The 20,237-nt window shown below is 43.7% G+C and overlaps 1 protein-coding gene across 7 annotated transcripts in view; it reads right to left on the bottom strand.

The window, feature by feature from the left end:
- Eps8 (epidermal growth factor receptor pathway substrate 8) overlaps nt 1-20,237 on the bottom strand; it is a 167,165-nt gene that overhangs the window by 61,047 nt on the left and 85,881 nt on the right. For 4 of the 7 annotated variants that reach the window (XM_060384322.1, XM_060384323.1, XM_060384324.1 and 1 more), the window contains 2 exons: nt 2,589-2,668; nt 942-1,018 (listed from right to left, as the gene is read on the bottom strand). In XM_060384322.1, the coding sequence (XP_060240305.1) occupies nt 942-1,018; nt 2,589-2,647 (136 nt within the window). In that variant the 5' untranslated portion in view covers nt 2,648-2,668. Of the gene's footprint in view, nt 1-941; nt 1,019-2,588; nt 2,669-4,230; nt 4,358-20,237 lie in introns of those variants that run through there. The other 3 variants (XM_060384327.1, XM_060384328.1, XM_060384326.1) reach the window with 2 other exon arrangements.

The raw sequence follows: 20,237 nt of genomic DNA on the forward strand, positions 1-20,237 counted from the left end.
TTGCCAGACAGCAACCACATAAATATGAGCAAAATGAGGTGCAACCAGGGAAAGCCATTTTTTCAAGGTCATTCAGCGGTAGAATTGTACTTGAATAAGAGAATTCTGGCCGCTGTGTTCACTGTTAATCGTGTTTCTATCTTGATTATTTCTTGTTACAAAATAATAAAAGGCCATAAAATACTCTATAAACAATAACCTTCGCAAGCGTATGTGAATGCCTCAAGACTCGTCATCAATTTCTTTTTAGTAGCTTGTAGTATATTTAAGCTGTAAAAAAAAAATTAGTAGTGAACAGGGCTGGGGAGGTAGCTCCGTTGACAGAGTGTTCGCCTAGCATGCACAAGGCCCTGGCTTCAGTCCTGAGCACTGCGTAAACCAGACATGGTGGCATAAACGGCAAATATTAGGACCCAAGAGGTGGAGGCAAGAGGATCAATACTTCACGATTATCCTTGGCCACATGGTGAGGTCAAAGCCACCTGAGATATATGAAACTCTGTCTCAAAACTAGAATTATCCACATGTAAGTCAAATTACAGAAGGAAGTTCCAGAAAGATTAGAGAGAACACCTGATTAGTTCATAATCCAGAAAGGAATTTTATCAGGATAACCGGTCATATTGAAATAGTACCACCAAAATTCATTAGCTATAAGGAAACAGGTGCACATCTGTGGGCCCGGCAAACCCCACTGAGGCCTCCACACCAAGCACTAGACTTCTTAAAGGATTCAGCACACTCCATCCCTGGTTCCAGGTTGTAAGAAACAAGAAGGAGTTCATAGCTTCGGTTTTATAAAGATTCTAAAGTAGCCGTTGTCTAGCTAGCTCTGTCATTTCAAATGCCTCATCAGGTTGTGAGCTTGAACAAATGCCCTTGAAAGTACAAATCTGTAAGCAGGTAGACACAGAAGGAGCCTACCAATTAGGCATACATACCATAAAGGGCCTTTGCGCTTGTTTTTGAACTATGTTCTCTGTCCATCTGGGAATAGGGTGGTGAAGATCCGTAACCACTGTAATAATAATAAACAAAAAAAAATGTTCATTGTCTTGGGTTAAAGTCCACGGTGAGTAATGAAAATTCAGAACCAAGAGTTTAAAATGTTGATGTACCATAAGCACCAACTGTTTCCTTAAAAACATTCTGAGTTTATACTAACTGAGGAGCCAATAGGAGTAAGTTCCTGCTCAGGCGAGACATGGATAAACAGAAATATAAATCAGGTGATGCCACTGAGGACAGTGGTGCCAGTCTCGGCCAATTCTCAAGGCCAAGTCAGGACTACAACAGAGAATTCAGCAATGCTTGACACTGCCTTAAGAGAATACAAACCTTTGCTGACACTTGATGAACACTGTTACAGTTCCCCAGTGATGTCAGCTATGATAAACACTGTTTTCACAAGTACTGCACAGTTAACCAAAATAAAACATTACTGCTAAGTTCAAAATGCTTTATACTTCATATGCTATATGAAATAAATACTGATTTATTTCAATTTAACCAGTAAATATTTATTAAGCTTCACAACCTAGAAGAATGGAGAGGATAAGAGGACGGGACAGGCGCTTTCAAAAAAAACAAGCGAACAAAGAATTACAACAGACTGACAGCTGAGTTAAACAACACACATGATAGTCAAGATCAAGAAGTGACTTTTTTTTTTTTTTTTCGATCAGGACACCCAAGATTTTACTACCCCATTGACATTCAAGGAGAATCCAAGACAACAGAAAGACAGACAGGTTGGAGAATCAAGCCTGGAAGAAGGAAGTGTGGAACTCCAGAAAGAATCCAGAATGAAGGAGCAGTAACCTCAAGTGGCATAGTCAGGACAGAGGAACAACTGGAGAAGGAAAGTAGACGGAAACTGCTTATATCCTGTTCACCGATGAAATGTGTTTCCCTACACACAGTACATATTACCTGACCTAACGAATGTCAAGTGGAACACATGCCAGAAATGAGAAAGTCATACTGCGCATGCCGCAAAAGATAACAGCCACTCAATCCAGGTCTTTGGTTTCAATCGATGCCAGGAGGCTTGGGGATGGCTCTGTCTGGTTTTTGTTCTGTGTTGTTGTATACTCTGACAAGCATCTATATAGTGTGGGCTAGATGATGATGAACACAGCTCTGTTTTACAAATAACAACAGAATGGTCCGGAGACATCCAAAGCTCTAAAGTATGATACATATCTGATGACAAAAGGCAATAAGGATATAAAATCCCAGCTTATAGCACCTTCCAACTACATGACAGTACCTCTCGGGCTAGTGTTTTCTTAGCCTTTTAAAAATATAGCTGTTAATAATAATGTGAGTTTGTAATGAAAAGGAGACTACTTCTGAATGAATCAGGAATGGCTGAATAAAGAAACGTAACTAACGTGTTCATTGAAAATGTGTTTTAAACTAGCTAGGCATGGTGCCACGTGATGGTAATAGTATTCTTGGGTAGGAAGGATTGTAAGATCAAGGTTAGACCAGACTGCACACAAAGTTCCAGGCTAGTCTGTGTTTCGGAGTAAGAACCTCTCAAACACCAGCACAGGAAACCCCTGCCCTGAATTGCAACTTACTTCATTTGAGAAGGGTAGATTCCATAGCCACTGGGGTGGTTAGACATGTGACCATTCATCCCGGCTCTCACGCCTCCGTTCTAAAAATAGAGAGGCACATAGGTCAAAGGCAATAAACAAATCAAGGCATCGCAGTTTTACTGCCGGGGTGACACGAGAGGGGCAAACACCAAGGTCTCTACCTTCAGGTGTTCAGGTTCAGAGGGCTACATGAACAAGTAAGAGAAGACCTAGCTGGTTTTTATGACTAATATAAAAACTCTAAGCTGATTTAGTGAGTTTAAAAGCCTACAGTAGAACCCTAAGTCATCTAAGTGAATAGTGTAATTCTATACTCTGCCGGGACTACCTGTCAGTTCCGTAAGACGTCAGCCTGTTACCTCATTATAAAAGTAACGTAGACTCAATTTAATGGCAAGCATATAAAACACGGAAAAGCACCTGGAGGAAAACCATACCCTAGTTATCTTTACATAACCATGAAAAGCTCCTGCTTAACCTTTACGGGTTTTTGGTCCCTAACACCAAAATGACATCAAATTCATTTGAATGTAACCATTCAGTAGCCTTGTCAATTGCCTGTCTGCCTTTTAACATGAATCTAGCTCTCATTCTTTTTTTCCCCTCCCTTCCTTCACTGCACATTTAACAATACCTTATTTGTTTTTCTTACACACTTTGATTCATCTTTTTTAAAGACTGTATTTACTCACACATTACTTCCCAGGAGGAAATAACTATCAAAATCAAAAACCTCGTATTAAACTTCAGAAAACATTTAAAATGTATTTTATAAACGGGACAGATTTCCCTGACATGAGTGGGAGAGAAAGCTCATGTAAACACCTGATGGACCCAAGGTCTATCCCTGGAATCCATGGTGAAAAGACGGCTACTCCAGAAGGCTGACCTCTGATCACCACAGAATGTTGTTACATGCATGCATGTGCAAACACATGCACATACCACAAGCAAATAATAATAATATCCTTCTTAAAAATTCACTTTAAACAAGACAAATTAGTAAAGCCAAGGAAAAACTTCTCATTATCAGTAGAATGGCCTTTTCTCTCTTTTCAGGAAAGGTGAAAATGTTGCTGTGCTAACCAGTATCTACTCACTCCTGCATCCATCATCCTCCCTGGCTTCTCTGTCACTAGCCAAAACCTGAATTCTGTTTTTGTTTTCAGTGTCCTTTCAATTATACTTCTATTTCCAGTCAACCTTCAGGGAGGGTCCTCGCCCCTCCTCACTTTACCAGGTGGGAGACAGAGGTAGCTATTGAACGCTGAGTCGGTGACAGATACTGAGATAGATACCAGGACTTCTGTGGTGAACAAATTAGCTGTGGTCTCAGCCACACAGCCAAAACAAACCCTTACTGAATAAATTTAGAATTATAAAATGCAATTGCTATTGTGAATAAAAAAGTTCAGGGTTAGCATGGGAATATATAAGAAGGAAACGATTCAGATCAAAAGGACATTAAAGAAATCATATTCAAGACCCAGTAATTTCCAGCTAATTCTTCCTCATTCTTTCATCTGAGTTCAATCAATCACAGTGTCCTTGGGGAGCTCTTATTGACCCTCCTGAATAAATAGAACCACATTATCAGATACTCCCCACACTACAAACAAACCTTCAAAGTCTGTACAACAGCTGTGTCTTTTCATTTGTTAGTTAATTCCTGACTTCACCAGACTATTGGTTCTCAAAGGGCCTGGACTTTTGTTTGAGACCGCTGTTGTTCAAACACTCAGAGGGCACTCAGCATCCAATAGGTTTCTGTTAAACAGTTGTACAAAGCGAGGAAGGAGACAGAGAAGCCTGAGTTCCTCTTTCGAAAAATCGTATGGCCTTAAAGGGACAACATTAATTTCCACAGACTGGCATAAGTAATTAAGTTCGACGGGCTTCACCCAAAATTCAGTCAAGTTTTATGGGAGGAAAAGAAAGCCACACACTTTTAGGAAAGGCCAGTGCTTGACTTCGCTCTTAAGCAATGGTTAGAATGTATAGGTCTCCAAACACTAAAGTGAATTCCAGCTTCTCAACACTGCTTTCCTATTTGCCCACGGCCTGAAGAAAAGGGTCAAGATAAGGCACCTGAGGGAGTTAGAGAGGTGTCATCTCAAAGACACCAAATGGCCACACTGATTCACAAGCTGAACTCCTCTGAGGAATTCCTGAGCTACAGAGGGAACCGTGTGATTGCATTTCCTACATGCAGCAAAGCACGGTGGCCCTCACTTGTGGAACGGGTGTCCTTAACATAGGAAGCTGGGGGGCACCTTGACCACCAGAGGCTGACAACTGGCATTACAGTGAGCTGAATGAGCGACTGGAAGGAGCGTCTACCTCCCACTAGCTGCTGCTACCCCCTCACATACATCTCTCAGTAAAACCACCGTAACCTACTGGCCAGACCCAGACACCTTCCCAACTGTTCCTACACAAAGCTGCAGGTTTTCTTCTGTCTAACAGCTACAAAAGCATCACACTTGGGTCATTTCTTCAGACTCCACTCTTGTGAGACCGCTGGGTATCTTCATTTTAAAAACTTAGGTCTTTTACTCTTAAGCTCTTACATTAATTTGGTTTCAAGACCCAAACAAAGAGTTCACTAACGAGCTACTAACGAGAACTAACGAGCAGGGTGGATGCCACTCCCCTACATTACAAAGAAACACTCGCCTCTACACTGCGTGACACAGAGGTAGCTAAAGCCAGGCAGTTCCTGAACAGCAAGCACGGAGACCCGAGTGAATCCGTGTCTATAATACCAGTGCTGGGAAAGTGAAATAAGTCCCTGTGGCTTCCTAGTACCAGGTAAAACGGAAAAGACTAGCTCAGAAAAACAAGGTACAGGAGGCTGACCTCTCCACATGCACAAATGTAAATGCCCACACGGACACATAAACATACTTGAGCACCCATGTATACACACAGATACAACTCCAGTGGGTGAGTATGGCTCTTTTACAATTATACCAATACCAAGTGGCTGTTTCCATTTCAGTTGTTCTTTGGTTTTGACTCAGATACAATCCTTGGCAGAGTAGTGAACCAATCAGGAACGTGCTTACTGATTTTCAAGGTAGGGAGATCCTCCACCCCCACCCCAGCCTGCTATCAGTGATTCAGCAGCTTACAGAACTCCTCAGTATCCGTCAATTTGCTCTCAGAAGACACTGGGGTACCAACTAGAACACTTGGTTGTTGCATTCCAGATGGGGAATAGCCCTTCAGAACTACAGTGAAGTGGCTGGGATTCAGGCGTTCGCCACTGAAGACTGGAATCCTAACACAGCCCCCCCCCCCCCAACTGTTTGGCTCAGGCAAGTCAATTAAGCCTGTCTCAGCTCTGCCACAAACAGAGAGGATTCTTCATTTCCTAGCTCATGGGGATGGTGGAAATATCAAGTGAGGCAGACACAAGTTTCTTCAAAAGTTTTCTTAAAAAAAAAGAGAGAGAGAGAGAGAGAGAGAGAGAGCAAGGAAGAAGAAATGGTCTTTCACAGCAGGCTGGTTCATTCTGAATATAAATTAAAGCCTGAGGCCTTGTGCTGATTTTGATCTGGTTTGCATTTCAAAACCACAGCAGCTGGTTTTGATGAACAGTGGTAGCTGGGCATCCCCTCTCCCGTGTTTGGTTCTTCCTCGGAGCCTGATAAATGCACGGTTTGTGCTCTGTCTTAAAAGAGTGATCTGTCACATTCGGAGAACATTACAAAAGGGAATAGAAAATGTCAGTTTGCTAAATTGAATTTCAAATATAGAAAGTCGTCCCACTGGGCCACTGAAGTTTCACTTGTCACTGTGGTCATGTGCCATTCCACACGGGGGCTGCAGATGTCTAAACACAGCCACCACAGAACACTCCTCCCAGGAAACTGTGTGCCGTCCTGCCTACAGGCTTTTAAAGATATGCTCAGTTTCATGCCTAGGTAGCACCGGGATAGAAGTCAAAAGAGAAAGCAGCTCTTACTAATAAAGCAGGTGTTTTTATTTTTATCACTTTATGGACTCACAAACGCAATTAATGGCACCAATTTCCTTCAACTGGATCATACTGGAAACCCATCACAAGAGCTGCCCCGTGTCTTATTTAAGTAGGCGCTTCAACCTCCTCATGTAACACTTTTCTCAAGTCACAGTTATCAGAACTTTTCTTGTTTTCTAAGCAAAGCAACATCCTTTGGTGATTGCAAAGAGAAGAGCGACAAGTGAAAAGAATGATGCCAAAGACCCACAATTTCCCATCAATGAAAAACCACTCAAAGGAGAGATAAGTGGGGTCACAGTCAGACTAAACCAACAAGTTAAATTCATAGCAGAGAGTTTTAAGAATCCTAAGTAGAAACAACTGTGATTTTACAATTCCTTCACTCTTGCTGATGTTAATTTTCAAGCAATAAGTGAAAATTCCCTCATGACTCTGAAAAAAGTCTCACCTACCTGGTCTTGTTACATGAAGCTAGTAACTCTCAGCCAGCAACCACACGGATGCCTTCTCTCTAAATGCCACAGACTTCTCTGTTTATTGAAGTTCTTTGGATTTGACAGAGGATCTTGAAGTAGCTACACCTTGATCTCAATGTGATTAGATATACGTATCTCAGTTGAAGATATAACTGAGCTTTATACTTATTTTATGATAAACTGGGTTTATCATCAGTGTTTACGGTTTTAACTAGATGACATGAATCAATGTCTATGAAAACTTTGGGCATTTTGTGGGGGAGGGTTGTATAGGTTTCAAGAAAGGGTCTCACTATATCTGCTAGCCTGGATCTCGCTACGTAGATCACAGAGATCCACCTGTTTCTACATCCCGAGTACTGGAATTAACGGCATTCCCTACCTACACGGCACCAATTTCTACCAAAACTTTATGGCATTGACTACCAATAGTTTTACTTGAAACCTAAAAGCTGAACTGTGGAATGGTAACAGGCAGACTGAGAGCTCCAGGTCTGCCTGAGCTATGGAGAAAGTTCAAGAACAGACTATACAACATAGCAATCCTCTGTCTTCAAACAAACACAATTACTTTTAAGGCATTGGGACTACAACTCAGCGGCAGAATGCTTGCTTAGCCCACATGAGGCCCTAGGTTTGTTTCTCATTTTTAATTAAGGCCTACTTAACCTGCAGATAAGCTGTGATCATAAAATGAGCCTTAACTAGTTAAAATGATTTTCGCTCTACAGGAGAGTTAGAACAGATACTAGTCCCCAGAGTTCTGTTACACACCATTGCCTTATTGCTAACGCTACATTAGTATGCTGCTTGGAAAACATCAGTGAACCAGCACCAATTGTTCACCGAAGCCAAAACCTCATTCCGAGACTGAGCCCATGTCTGCGCCCATTCCGGGATCCGCTCCACAGTGCTGTGTTCTGCTCAGTCCTTACATGTCCCTCAGCTCCAATACACAGCTATCTCGCCATCCCCCTAGCTTTTGGAGGCTCGATTAGACTCCTGGGTCTGCCAGAAACAGCTTATTACAAGCCACCTTAAGACAACATAAACTCCTTCGCTCAAGCTTCCTCTGAAAGGTGTGAAGGCTTTCCCTGCCAAGTTTTCCCCTTATTTTGGGAATAGCAGTCACGAGACTGGGGTTCACGCGGACACAGTTTGACTTCATCAGGACTATGCCGGCGAAACGCCTATCCAAATGGCAACACGAACATGGAGAGTGCTGGCGAACATGCCAACCTGTAGCAATGACCTCACTCTTTTAGGAGGAATACTGTATTTTGGCATTCTGTAGGGCTTCCCTCAAACACAGGAAGAAGAGAGAGATGGCACGTTAGCCTCATCTCAGCACACCAGCAGTGCCTGTGACAGCCTGACTCATGCCATCTCATGGTCACTGACTTGGGTGGCATCTGGGTTGCCATTGTTAAGGAGCCACTCTGTCGATTGAAACGACAGAACGTTATGCTCTTGTTCCACGGAGACACTCCATAATTCAAAGAGGGGATGACCTCACCAGTCATTCAGAATTCTTCCGTGGGAGATATATCTTTCTTCAGTCTGTGCCTTTATAAATTAAGCTGAAATAATGAAGATATATTTTAAAAGGGGCTTGAATTCACTGGCTGGAAACCCAATGAGAGACCTACTTCAAGGGATTCAGAAAGGAACGGAGCTATACTTTTGTTCTGCACTAGGTACAGAATACCAATGTCCAAAAAGCGGTGAGGAGAACCAGGGCATGGGCAAGACCAAACCCTGAACAAAAGGCCTTGAGGAGCACCACCACTGGAGGGCCAGAATTTTAAGAAGGAGGCCTCATCCAAGAAGTTCAGCTCTCCCAGAAATGAAAGGTTCTTCTGTTCTGATTCCCAGGAAGGCAGGAGGCCACAGTGGGCGTCTTCTACTGGGAGAAGATGAGGCAGAGACTCTGCTCCACTTCATTTTCCAACCGTACACGTTTTGGGGAGTGGCCTTAGGACTGAGAAGCAGAGGAACAAAATCACCCCACTCACCACAACTCTTCCCCCAGAGATTTTTTATTTTTTCAATCTCTGTCCTCGGTCACCAGCCCTGAGGGAGAGCACTCACTGGCCAGCTGTGATGTCTGCTGCAGAGACTCCTCCATCAACCTGCTCCATAGGGAGCAATGCATGCCAAATGTCACCAGGGATTTCTCGGGGCACATTATTATTGTTAGGTGACACTTCCTCCCTCATAGTGATATCGACTACAACATTTTCCCTCGACAGAGGCAAACTAAGAGCTATCCAGGTCTGACGGACACAGGAGATGTGGGACGGCAGGAAAACAGGCTCTAAGAAGTTCTCCAACGAGACCGACAAGTCTGAATTTGTACCCCATTCTGACGTGTGAGTGGGTTCTAAGAGAGCTCGTCAGAGGCCCTCACAGGCACTGTTAGAAGCACACAAGCTGGAGATGAGATGAGACCTTTGCTATTTATCGTTCTCTTTCTGCATGACTGTCTCTTCAAAGTGACCTCAGCTGTGGTTCTCAACCTTCCTGATGTGGCGACCCTTTAATACAGTTCCTCATGTTGAGGTGACCCCCAACCGTAAAATCATTTTGTAGCTATTTCATAACTGTAAGTTTGCTACTGTTGTGAATTGTAATGTAAATACACAGGGCATCTGATAATGCGACCCCCAAGTGGGTTGTGACCCACAGGTTGAGAGCCACGCCTTAGAGCGAGGGACACGTGAACACAGTACTTCAGGTAATTCATCTGTATTTTCTATTCAGCTCCTTGTGATAATCAATGTTTCACAAGGAAAGCAACATTTTCTCCTTCTCCAGCCCACACTGGCCTGAAACTCAGTATGTAGCCAGGCTAACCCTGAACTCACGATGAGCCTGTTGCAGAAATCCTTCAACTGCTGAGAGGGCAGGCATGAGCCATATTACCTGGATTACACAACACATTCTTATAAAAGACCACAACCTCCAACGAGGCTCCTGTCACCTTCCGGCTGCTGGTGTTCTGAATACTTTCTATTTTCCTAAACCCTAAGCATATTCCTCTAAGATGATTTCAATTTAAAGCTCTATTACTAGGCCACAAACTTCTTTTGCCAAAGCAATGAAATTTCATTTTTTATCCTAAAGTACATATGTACATCGCCCAAAATTACTTCTCCTCTATCTACAAGAAGATGCTGTGTCCAGGTAGAAAGTGTAGTTCTGTGGTAGGTACAGCATGGATTTGAGAAGAGAATTCTCCGTGGCTCCGGGTCCTCTTCCCTGCCTGCCTTCCTGCTCAAATGCTGAGTGTTCTGATGAGAAAACAGGTGGCATCGGCTGCAGTCTGCCCCTCTCAGAAGCTCATGGCTTCACAGTTGTAGCTGCTGACACTGTGGCTCCCAGACAGCACTCGCTCTGTGAGCACAACTGCAGACACCGTGGTGTGCCGGGTACAGCACGTCTAGCGAGTTCTACATCCGTGGAGTCGGGTGCCAGAACACGTGAAGCTTTTGAAATCACATTGATGACTCCTTTTCCAAATGATTCTGTGCTTTGATACTGTATTCACAAAGTCAAAAGTACAGGCTTTCAAAATGTGATTCTGCCTTTATCTTCAATAAACAAGGTGTCACAATGTGAGGTTAGAAATCAATGTGGGGACAGTAATGATGTGTCAGCAGGTAAATATACTTGACCCACAAGCCTGTCAACCTCCTTTTGTTCTCTGGACCTCACAGTGGAAGGAGAAAACTGATAGGTAACCAAAAGTTGTCAGGATAGCACACACATGCGCACGAGCACTCACACACACACACACACACACACACACACACACACACACACCCCACAGCACACATGTTCCCTCCATGCACACACAAATACACATTCAATGCATTTCTTAAAAGAAACCAGGTGAGGGTTCATTGGTTAGGACACTGGTAGTTAAAAGGGAAAAGAAGAAAGAAAGGAAGGAAGGAGGAAGCAAGTGCAAGCCATGCCGGTATGGTAAAGATAAAACAAAGAAAAAAGAAAAAAGAAGTCAAGTTAACTTTGGCTGGGGGGGGGGGAGGGCGAGGTCTCTTCCTACTAAGAAGACAGGTCAAATCTGAGACAGTTTCCTCAATTCATTGGAGGCCAAGAACTACAAAGAGGCTCCTCTAAAACGTCCTTATCTTATGAAGGAATGTGTGTGGGAGGGGTTAAGAAAAAGGAATTTATGGGCTAGAGAAAGGCTCAGCAGTTAGGAGTGTTTGCTGCAGGCCAGAGAGATGGCTCAGTAATTGAGTTTCCTGCTCTTCCAGAGCACCAGCGTTTCGTACCCAGCACAAATGTCAGGTGGCTCAAAACTGTTGCTCCAGCTTGGGGAAGGGCGCTAGTTCTCCAACACCTCTGCCTCTATGGGCGGCTGCAATCACACACACAAACCCTCCCTCCCTCCCCAACACACATACATATTTAAAGGTAATAAAAACGATATTTTAAGTGCACTCGCTATTGTCCCAGGTGACCCAGCTCCAGGCTTGTGGCTTCTATCAACTGTCCCTAATTCCAGCTTCAGGAGATCTGATAGCCTTTTCTGCTTCCTGTGAGCCTGCACACACACGACATAAACACACACATTTTATTTTAAAGCTAAAGATAACACAAGGAGAGCGCAGAGTATGAAATTCAAAGACAACTAAGAATCGAGTCTCAAGCCTCGAAAGCAAAGCAGCTTCCAAAAACAACTGAACCAAAGGAAGGCAAGATAAAGACTTTATAATGCGCAGTGAGGGAGAGACATCCGAGAACAGCTGGTGGTACCAGAAGCAGAAGGAGTGCAGGACAACACCCCGGATCTGGGAAGGGCTGAGCAATGGGTCTGAAGGCCTTGAAGCTGAACCAGCCGCGGAGTGAAGGGAGTAGCAGAGGGGCGGCCTGGCTCACCTCCTCTGTAGTCCTTGAAGACTGACTTCTGCCCTAGAAAGTCACCATTGGTGAGGCTGGAGGGGAAGTGAGAATGAGTACCACAGAACCACAAATAACGGTCAGATCAAAACTGCATTCCACTAAATTAGAAAGAAATTATGCCCGATACAATTAGAAACACCCAAAAATTAAGCTGCCTGCATTCCTATGGGGATTTCATTCATATTCTAAAAACACTCCTGTGATGTTCTGCCCTTTTTTAACGTTATCTCTTTTTCCACTCTTGGTTTTGATATGTATCACTAGTAACCTCCGCTTTAATTTCAACGTGAAACATGATGCTTTGTGTTATTTATCTCCTTACTGCATTTTTTCTAAACATTCCCATTGCACATCAAAAAGGCTCTTGGGGTAAGTATCTACCATCCTTACATTTCTCTTTTCCTTTTGATGTTCTAGTATCTTTATTCAACCTTCTGGGTTGCTTCTTTCCTTTATCATAAAAATATATTCTAGGCTATCCAGATTCACTATAACAACCTACAGGTTTCTCAGATCCCCCTGGCTCCCGGGTTTCTGCATTTTTATGGCCCTGGTCTGCCATTTTCTCTAGCACTTTTTCGTAGTCTAAACATTAATTATTTAGTTCACAGAAAGTTCAGGAGAAAAGTCACCTTTACCATGAACCTGAGAAGTCCAGGTGGACTATGAAATAGGAGTCCAAGTTTATACTAAAATAAAGGTACCATAGCAACCAGAGTGGAAGGAACACATACACAGAAAAGAAGGGCACTTACATTCATCAGAGATGGCTGATTGGTTAATGTATGTTGAACTGCCTTCTGTTATTATGTCAACAGACAGTGCTTTCAGATCCTGGAGATAGCTAATCGCTTCACTGAGGCAATAGCTCAGTTAAACTGGGCTGATTATTTGTGAAGAAGCTTCAGCACATGTTACTGTTCTAGAGAGTAAGTCACATGCCCCAGAGGCAGGCACCTTAATGAAGGCTGAAATTCACCCTGGGGTAGCAAACTGCTAATTTACACATCTGATTATTAGCTCTGTTGGTGGCTTGCTTGCTTGCTTGTGTTAGGAAAAGACCATGTGAGTGAATAAAACTTGGAACACATTCTTTGTGAGTTAACCTAAAACAAACACAGAGATATCTGTGCAATCGCCTTAAATTCACATTGCCAATGAAAGTCATATAAAGATCTCTTGGGTATTTGCTTTTATACAGTCATAACAATTGATAAAAAAAACTAATTAAGGCCATTAAGTTAATATTTATTGATCCTGTTGTCAAAAGTGCCTTCTAAATGTGTATGTGCATGGCCACAGGCCAATGCAACTCTTTTTTAAAATATTTTTTCTTTTTATAGTTTATTCACTTTGTATCCCGATTGAAGCCTCCTCTCTCAACTCCTCCCAGTCCCACCATCCCCACCTCTTCTCTTCTATCCCCTCCCCCTAGTCCACTGAAAGGGGGAGCCATCTGCCCATAGCTTATCAAGTCTCATCAGGACTGCCTGGATCTTCTTCCTCTGTGGCCTGGTAAGGCCACATTGCCAGGAGCAGGTGATCAAAGAGCAGGCAACAGAATTCATGACAGAAGCAGCCCCTGCTCCCCTTACTCGGGAACCCACGAGGTGACTGAGCTGCCAATCTGCAATATCTGACCAGGGAGGGGGTCATGCACGGTCCTTGGTTTGCTTGTCAGTCCCTGCAGGACCACCTGGGCGCAGGTTTTTTAGTTTTGTTGGTCTCTGTGCATAACTCCTGTTAAAATGGAATACTACTCAGCTTAAAAACAAGGAAATCATGAAATTTGCAGGCAGTGGATGGAACTAAAAAAGATCATCTTGAGTGAGGTCATCCTGATGCAACTCTTAGCCTCGGACTGAGAGGCGCCTTTTGCAAAAGGTGATGGCTGATGCTGAGACTCATAAGTGGTCGAAGTGCTGGAATGAGTCACTGATGAGCACTCAGCCTCACTGGGATACATCATGCCTCCACCCACCCTCTCTCAAGGCAGGAAAGACAGGACCAAAGGAACGTAAGTGCTAAAGGATAGAGACGAGTCTCATGAAACGCTGCCATGCAGATGTGGCATGGCCGCTATAGCCATGAACAGACAGCTGTAGCACCTGCAGGAGGTTAGGCCCTCCAACTGTCCATGGTGGATACAGGAGGTGCCCATGAGACCCCAACCCCTTCCGGAGGAGTTAATGGCTGTTAACAGTTGCCGAAGGAAAGACTGTCATTTTCTCTAACGGTGTTGACACTGCAGAACTAATTGGGAAGAAGAGGTTCTGAGGGAAAGGAAGAGGGATATGATGGAGTCACAGAGGGCGCAGATAATATACTACATCTTGTGTATGCACGTGCCCACACACGTATGTTGACATTTATGTGTGAAACTGTCTACGGAGCTAGAGAGATGGTTCTGTGGGTAAGAGTACTGACTACTTTTGCAGAAGAGCAGAGTTTTGTTCCTAGCAGCCATATCGGGGAGGGATGGGAGTCATACTCACCTGTAACTCTGGCTACAATACATGCAATATACACACAAACACAAAATTCACATACACACAACACACACATGAATAAAATAAAGAAAAAAAGAGAATAAAGGCTTTTAAGCAGTGAACATCTCCTATTTGTTAATAAACAGTAGCAAATATGGCTTTTATTGTGGGAAGGTAGACCTCTCCCCAAACGTTTAAGTTACTATGAACGCAGAAAATGTCCACACACATGATCTGAAGTTAACATAGGCCCAGCTCGCCACTTCGTTACCCCAGCCAGCCACTGCCAAGCATTTAAATGGTGTTATTTTACCTAATTCTTACCAACTTAAAGAGGCCATAAAAAGTCTCCTATTCCCATTTTAATGAAGAATCTGAGGTTTGTAAAAGTTAAAAATAAGATTCCCTGTACTCCTCCCAAAGTTTGGCTATGAGTCTCAACATCTGCCTCAATACCCAGCAGGATAGAGCCTTTCAGAGTCCCTCTGTGGTAGGTTCCTGTCCTGTTCCCTGTTTTCTCCCTTCTCTGATGTCCATCCTCTTTGCCTTTCTGAATGGGGATTGAGCATCTTAGCCAGAGTCCTCCTTCCTGATTAGCTTCCTTAGGTGTACAGATTTTAGTATGTTTATCCTATATTATATGTCTAGTGTCCACTTATGAGTGAGTATATACCCTGTATGTCTTTGTGCTTCTGGGATACCTCACTCAGAAGTGGGAGATAGTAAGACCTGGAAAGGACAGGAGCTCCACAAGGACAGCAACAGATCCTAAAAGTCTGAGCACAGGGGTCTTTTCTGAAACTGATACTCCAGCCAAGGACCACTCACGGAGATGGCCTGGAACTCCTGCACAGAGGTAACCTATTTCAGTTCAGTATCCAAGTGGCCTCCATAGTAATGGGGACAGGGACTGTCTCTGATATGAACTGATTGGCCTGCTCTTTGATCACCTTCCCCTGAGGGGGGAGCAGCCTTACCAGGCCATAGAAGAAGACAATGCAGCCACTCCTGATGAGTGGGAAGGGGGATCAGAGGGAAGGGGAGGAGGACCTCCCTTTTCAGTGGACTGGGAGAGGGACACGGGTGGGGAAGAGTGAGGCTGGGATTGAAAGGGGAGGAGAGAGGGAGGTGCAGGGGGGATGCAAACTGAATAAACTGTAATTAATAAAAATAAAAATAATTAAAAATTTTTAAAAAGTTAAAAATGGCCTACCCATGATGTGAACAGCGATCCCACAAGGGGAAGAAGATGCGACACACTACCGGAGTCATGTTTCTAAGACCGTTAAATACCGGTATTTTCTTCTTGTGAATGACAAACCCAGTACTACTATGTCACTGGCTCAAGCAATGCCACAGAAAAAAAGTTAAGGTCAAAATGACCCTTGTAAATCAGTGTTCAAGCAAGACTCACACAGCAGTGATCGGCAGCAGCCAGTCCGAGTCCTAACTCACTCATTTGTCGGATGTGCCCTTCTGAGGCAAACACTGCCCAATACAGCTTTCTTGGTAGATGAGTTTGGGGTGGGGGAGTGTTCTGCTGTTCTTTTTTAAAGATTTATTATTATTCTACACATGTGGATGTTTGTCTGCATGTATGTACATGAACCGCAGGGGTTCGGTGCCTTCAGCAACCCCCAAAAGGCATTGGGTTCCCTGGAGCGGGTGTTACAGGAGGTTATGAGACACTGGACGTTGCTGGGAACTGAATGAACTCTGCCGCTCTGCGAGAGCAACAAGTGCTCTTAACCACTGAGCGGTCTCTCCAGCCTGTGTTGTTGCTGAGTGGTGGGGGCGGGGCCGCTGTTTTAGAAGGCAGGGTCTCACTCTGTAGCTCAGACTAGTCTGGAACTCACTAGGCTAGTGTTGAACTCTCAGCCATTCTCCTCCCTCGGCCTCCCTCCCAAGCGCTGTGACTCTAGCTGTGAGCTACAATGACAGGCTCGTAACTGATGTACTAACTACATCAGCACTGCTCCTTGGGGAGCTGGATTTTAGGTTTGACTAAGTTAGTTTAAAGTTAAACATAAATTGCTGTCATGACTAATGCCTACAATGAAAGCTAGGGCATTTCTACACATTTATTCCCCGGGAGACAAAACAGACATGGTTCCTGCTGTGGTTTAGGTGAGTGTTCCCTAAAGACTGTGTGTATAGACATCATTAGGAGGGATATGAGAGAAGGACACTGGGCCATCAGAGTCATGACCTTGAATTTTTTTTTTTTAACATGTGGGACCTGTTCTCTCCTTCTGCTTCCAGTTGGCTCAGGGATAGTCATGTCCTGCCACATGCTTGTAACCACCACAGACTACATCACATTGGTGGGCGATCTTGATTTAGAATCACCTAGGAGACGAGCCTCTCACGACATCTGTGAGGGCTCTTCTAGAGAGGCTTAACGAAGGCTCAATGGCCCCTCCTGAATCCAGGTGGCGCTGTTCCCACATGGGCTGTGGTCCCTAATGGAATGAAAAGGAGAAAGCGAGCTGAGCACCTGCCTAAGTGTCTGCTGCTTCTCTGGGCTGCCTCACCCTCCCACTTCTGCACCTTCCTCACCGTGAAGGGCCACACCTTCAAACTTCGAGCCAAAACAAATCATTCCAACCGTAACGTAAGCCACTTTTGTTATAGCAATGCAAAACCTAACCAATGCAAGCACCGCAGGCCCAGAACAAGACAGTGCTTACCATGGCTGAAACTGTGTGCCAACAGGGACAACCATTCTTCCTTCTAAGTTGATTATCCTAAGTACTATGTCACAGTTATGAAACATTCACTAATACAGTTCCTAACTTTATGACACTTAAAATCTAGCAGGAGAGCAGCATAAAACACATGAACTAACACAGAGTGTACAAGCAGTCATGTTTTCTCAGAAGAAAAAAAACTGTAATAGTTATCATTGATAAGAATAATATAAATGCAGGCTACGATCTTTAAAAAAAAATGTATGAATCTGAGAATGTGATTTTGATAATGTTATTTCAGAATTTTCCCATTTCAAATTCAGGGTAAGTTGCAAATCTTTGGGATAGAGAGTGTATGTATTTGTTATGTTTTTGCTGTTTCTCAGCTGGTATACAGAAATGAAACTCTGCTGACAAGGAAATGTATGCAATATTAAGACCAAAAACACTGTTATTTGTTTGATTTCAGGTGTTTGCCTGGAGATAAACAACAAAATGAAGGCAAACAGAGATGGAAAATCATACAAAAAAGCTAGTGTCAGATGTGAAATACTAACTTTGAGTACATCAACTTTCAGCACCTGGGTCTGGTGAATCAGGAAACCAGAGACAATCAAGGTCCTGTTCCCTTCGGGCAGAAATGGGCCTGTTTTCCATGGCAGCATGTTCACTCTGCAGCCAGTGTCAATTCATAAGCCCTCAAGAAATATTTGCCAGGAATTACATTCCTGAACACAAGCACCTGGAATTAACTGAGCAAAACCACAACACGCTGTAGTTCTTTAGAGGGTGCAAAATAAAAGGTGTTTGCATCAGTGGGAGTGAGAAGCTCCCGAGTCATACTGTATGGGTTTTGTCCAGGAGGTAGAGGTGGACTTGTTGGGGTAAGTAGGCTATGTTGGGTCAGCAGGAAGAGAAAATGTGGGAAGCATCTCCAGGGCCAGGGAGACAAGGCTAGCACGTCCTTCTTTCTTTCCATGCCCATAATTCCCTTCTCTAAGCTACTAAGAGAAAAAGGCTGTAGACCCAAAGATTAAAAAAAAACTTGGAGAAAATACATTTAGTTAAAATGAGAAAAAATAAAGGAGGAAGTCAGGTCTGGAGAGATGGCTTGCCAGTTAAGAGCCCTGGCTGCTCTTGCAGGGGACCTAGGGTTGACTCCCAGCTCATAACCATCTGTAACTCCAGCTCCAGGGGATCCAATGCCCTCTTCTGACCTCTGTAGGTACCTATACACATGTGTTACATACAACACAGAAGTACACACACACACACACACACACACAACTAAAAATGAAATAATTTAAAATGTAGTAAATCACTTTTAAAAGAACAATAAGTTAGCTTTAACTTTTCTAAATAAAAGCCCCTCTAAATTAATTCCAATTCTCTGCTAAATAAATAGGGTACAGTAGTTCAGCATGAAAACTGTCCCCATTTCAGCCAAATGAGTTTATAAAATCAGTGCACTATGGGGACTAAGCTTTACCAGTATTCCTAACAAGAGTGACCACAGAGAAGGAAGAGGAAGAGCCACACTGAGCATCAGTCAGGATCCTTCACTTGCGACATCGTCATCACCTGTCACTGCCATGGCAACCCCTCCAAGTAGAAACACCACTATCCACACTTAGGAGGTAAATTTGGTATTTAGTGACAAGCCCACGCCAGAGTTACCAATAAATACCATAAATGGAATAAACTCAACCACTCTGCCACATAGGGGAATATAACAGGAGTTATTTTTTTTTACCCCAAAAATAACATGCTCACTTAACAATGAAAAAGAATAAGGATCCATTTCCTTTCGTGAAGCATTTATTACACATATAATCCCACTGAGTGCTGAAAAGGGTCTGACGATCTAGCTCTACTCATAATCGGTAAAGCAGAGCTCTGGATTGCGTGAGCTTCTGCCACAGAGGGAAGGGCCACTGAGAACCACTACGAAGAGGGTGGGGTACAGGCAGACGGGGTACAGGGGGAGGAATGTGCACCCTGGAGTTTCACAAGGGCAAGAGTTCTGCGAGGACACAATGCCACCCTGACCTACTCTCCGTTTTTTACCCCTGGCTTTGCAATGGTGTACTTGACAAAGCATGGGGATACATGAATGATTCTGAACAATATACTCATTTAAAACTTTTACAGGACTAGTTAAATGAGAAACAGCGTCGATCTACAGTTAACAACAACAACAAAAAAAGCCTTTTTGAGAATTATTTCCACGAATTACATGACCAAATTACTTGACCAAGTGAAGATGCTAATTTCAAATTTTCTGAGACAGAATGTAAGACTACAGTACCTGTATGTGTTTCTGTGTGTACTCATATGTATATATGCCTATTGGAAAATGTTTAATTGAGGTATAAAGAGAATACATAAAAGTCTAGCTAACAAGGCCAACCAAGAACACATCAGCTTTGCTGACTCTATTCTGCATTGCATACAGGGATGTCCCTCTTCCCGCCTCTCTGTTTTGACTGCTCTTTTATTATCAACCTTCCTTCTTTTCTCTACATGGAGCAGAAAAAAATAAACTCATTATTGCGGCTTGAAACTGACATGTCCTTTGCAGGCTCATGTTTGGAATACTTCCCAAGATGATGGTGGTGGTGGTGGTGTGTGTGTGTGTGTGTTTACGTGTATGTGTGTATGTGTATGTTCATGTGTGTACGTGTGTATGTATTTGTGCGTGCACATGTACACATGCTGTGGAACATGGTAGGAGGCCTACAGGCAGGAGTAGGTACCGAGGGGTGTGCACTTGAAAGCACTATCTGTCCCGGCTCTAGTCTTCCTCTCTGCTTCCCAGCTCTCCTCAATGCGAACAGTCTCTGCCACAGAGGCCCACACTGGCCTGCTCCTGCATCCTTTCCCTGTGTGGACAGAACTGCTTTGAATGCTGAGACAAAGAAAACCTTAAGTGGTTTCAGCGGGATATCATGGCCACAGCGGCTCACGAGTAACTAACATACTCCCGCAATCACACCCTCTCTCCTCTCCAGTTCTCCTCACTGCCTGGTGACAAGCGTCATCCCAGCGGGACC

The sequence above is a fragment of the Meriones unguiculatus genome, chromosome 5 (assembly GCF_030254825.1).
Source record: "Meriones unguiculatus strain TT.TT164.6M chromosome 5, Bangor_MerUng_6.1, whole genome shotgun sequence".
Lineage (NCBI taxonomy): Eukaryota > Metazoa > Chordata > Mammalia > Rodentia > Muridae > Meriones > Meriones unguiculatus.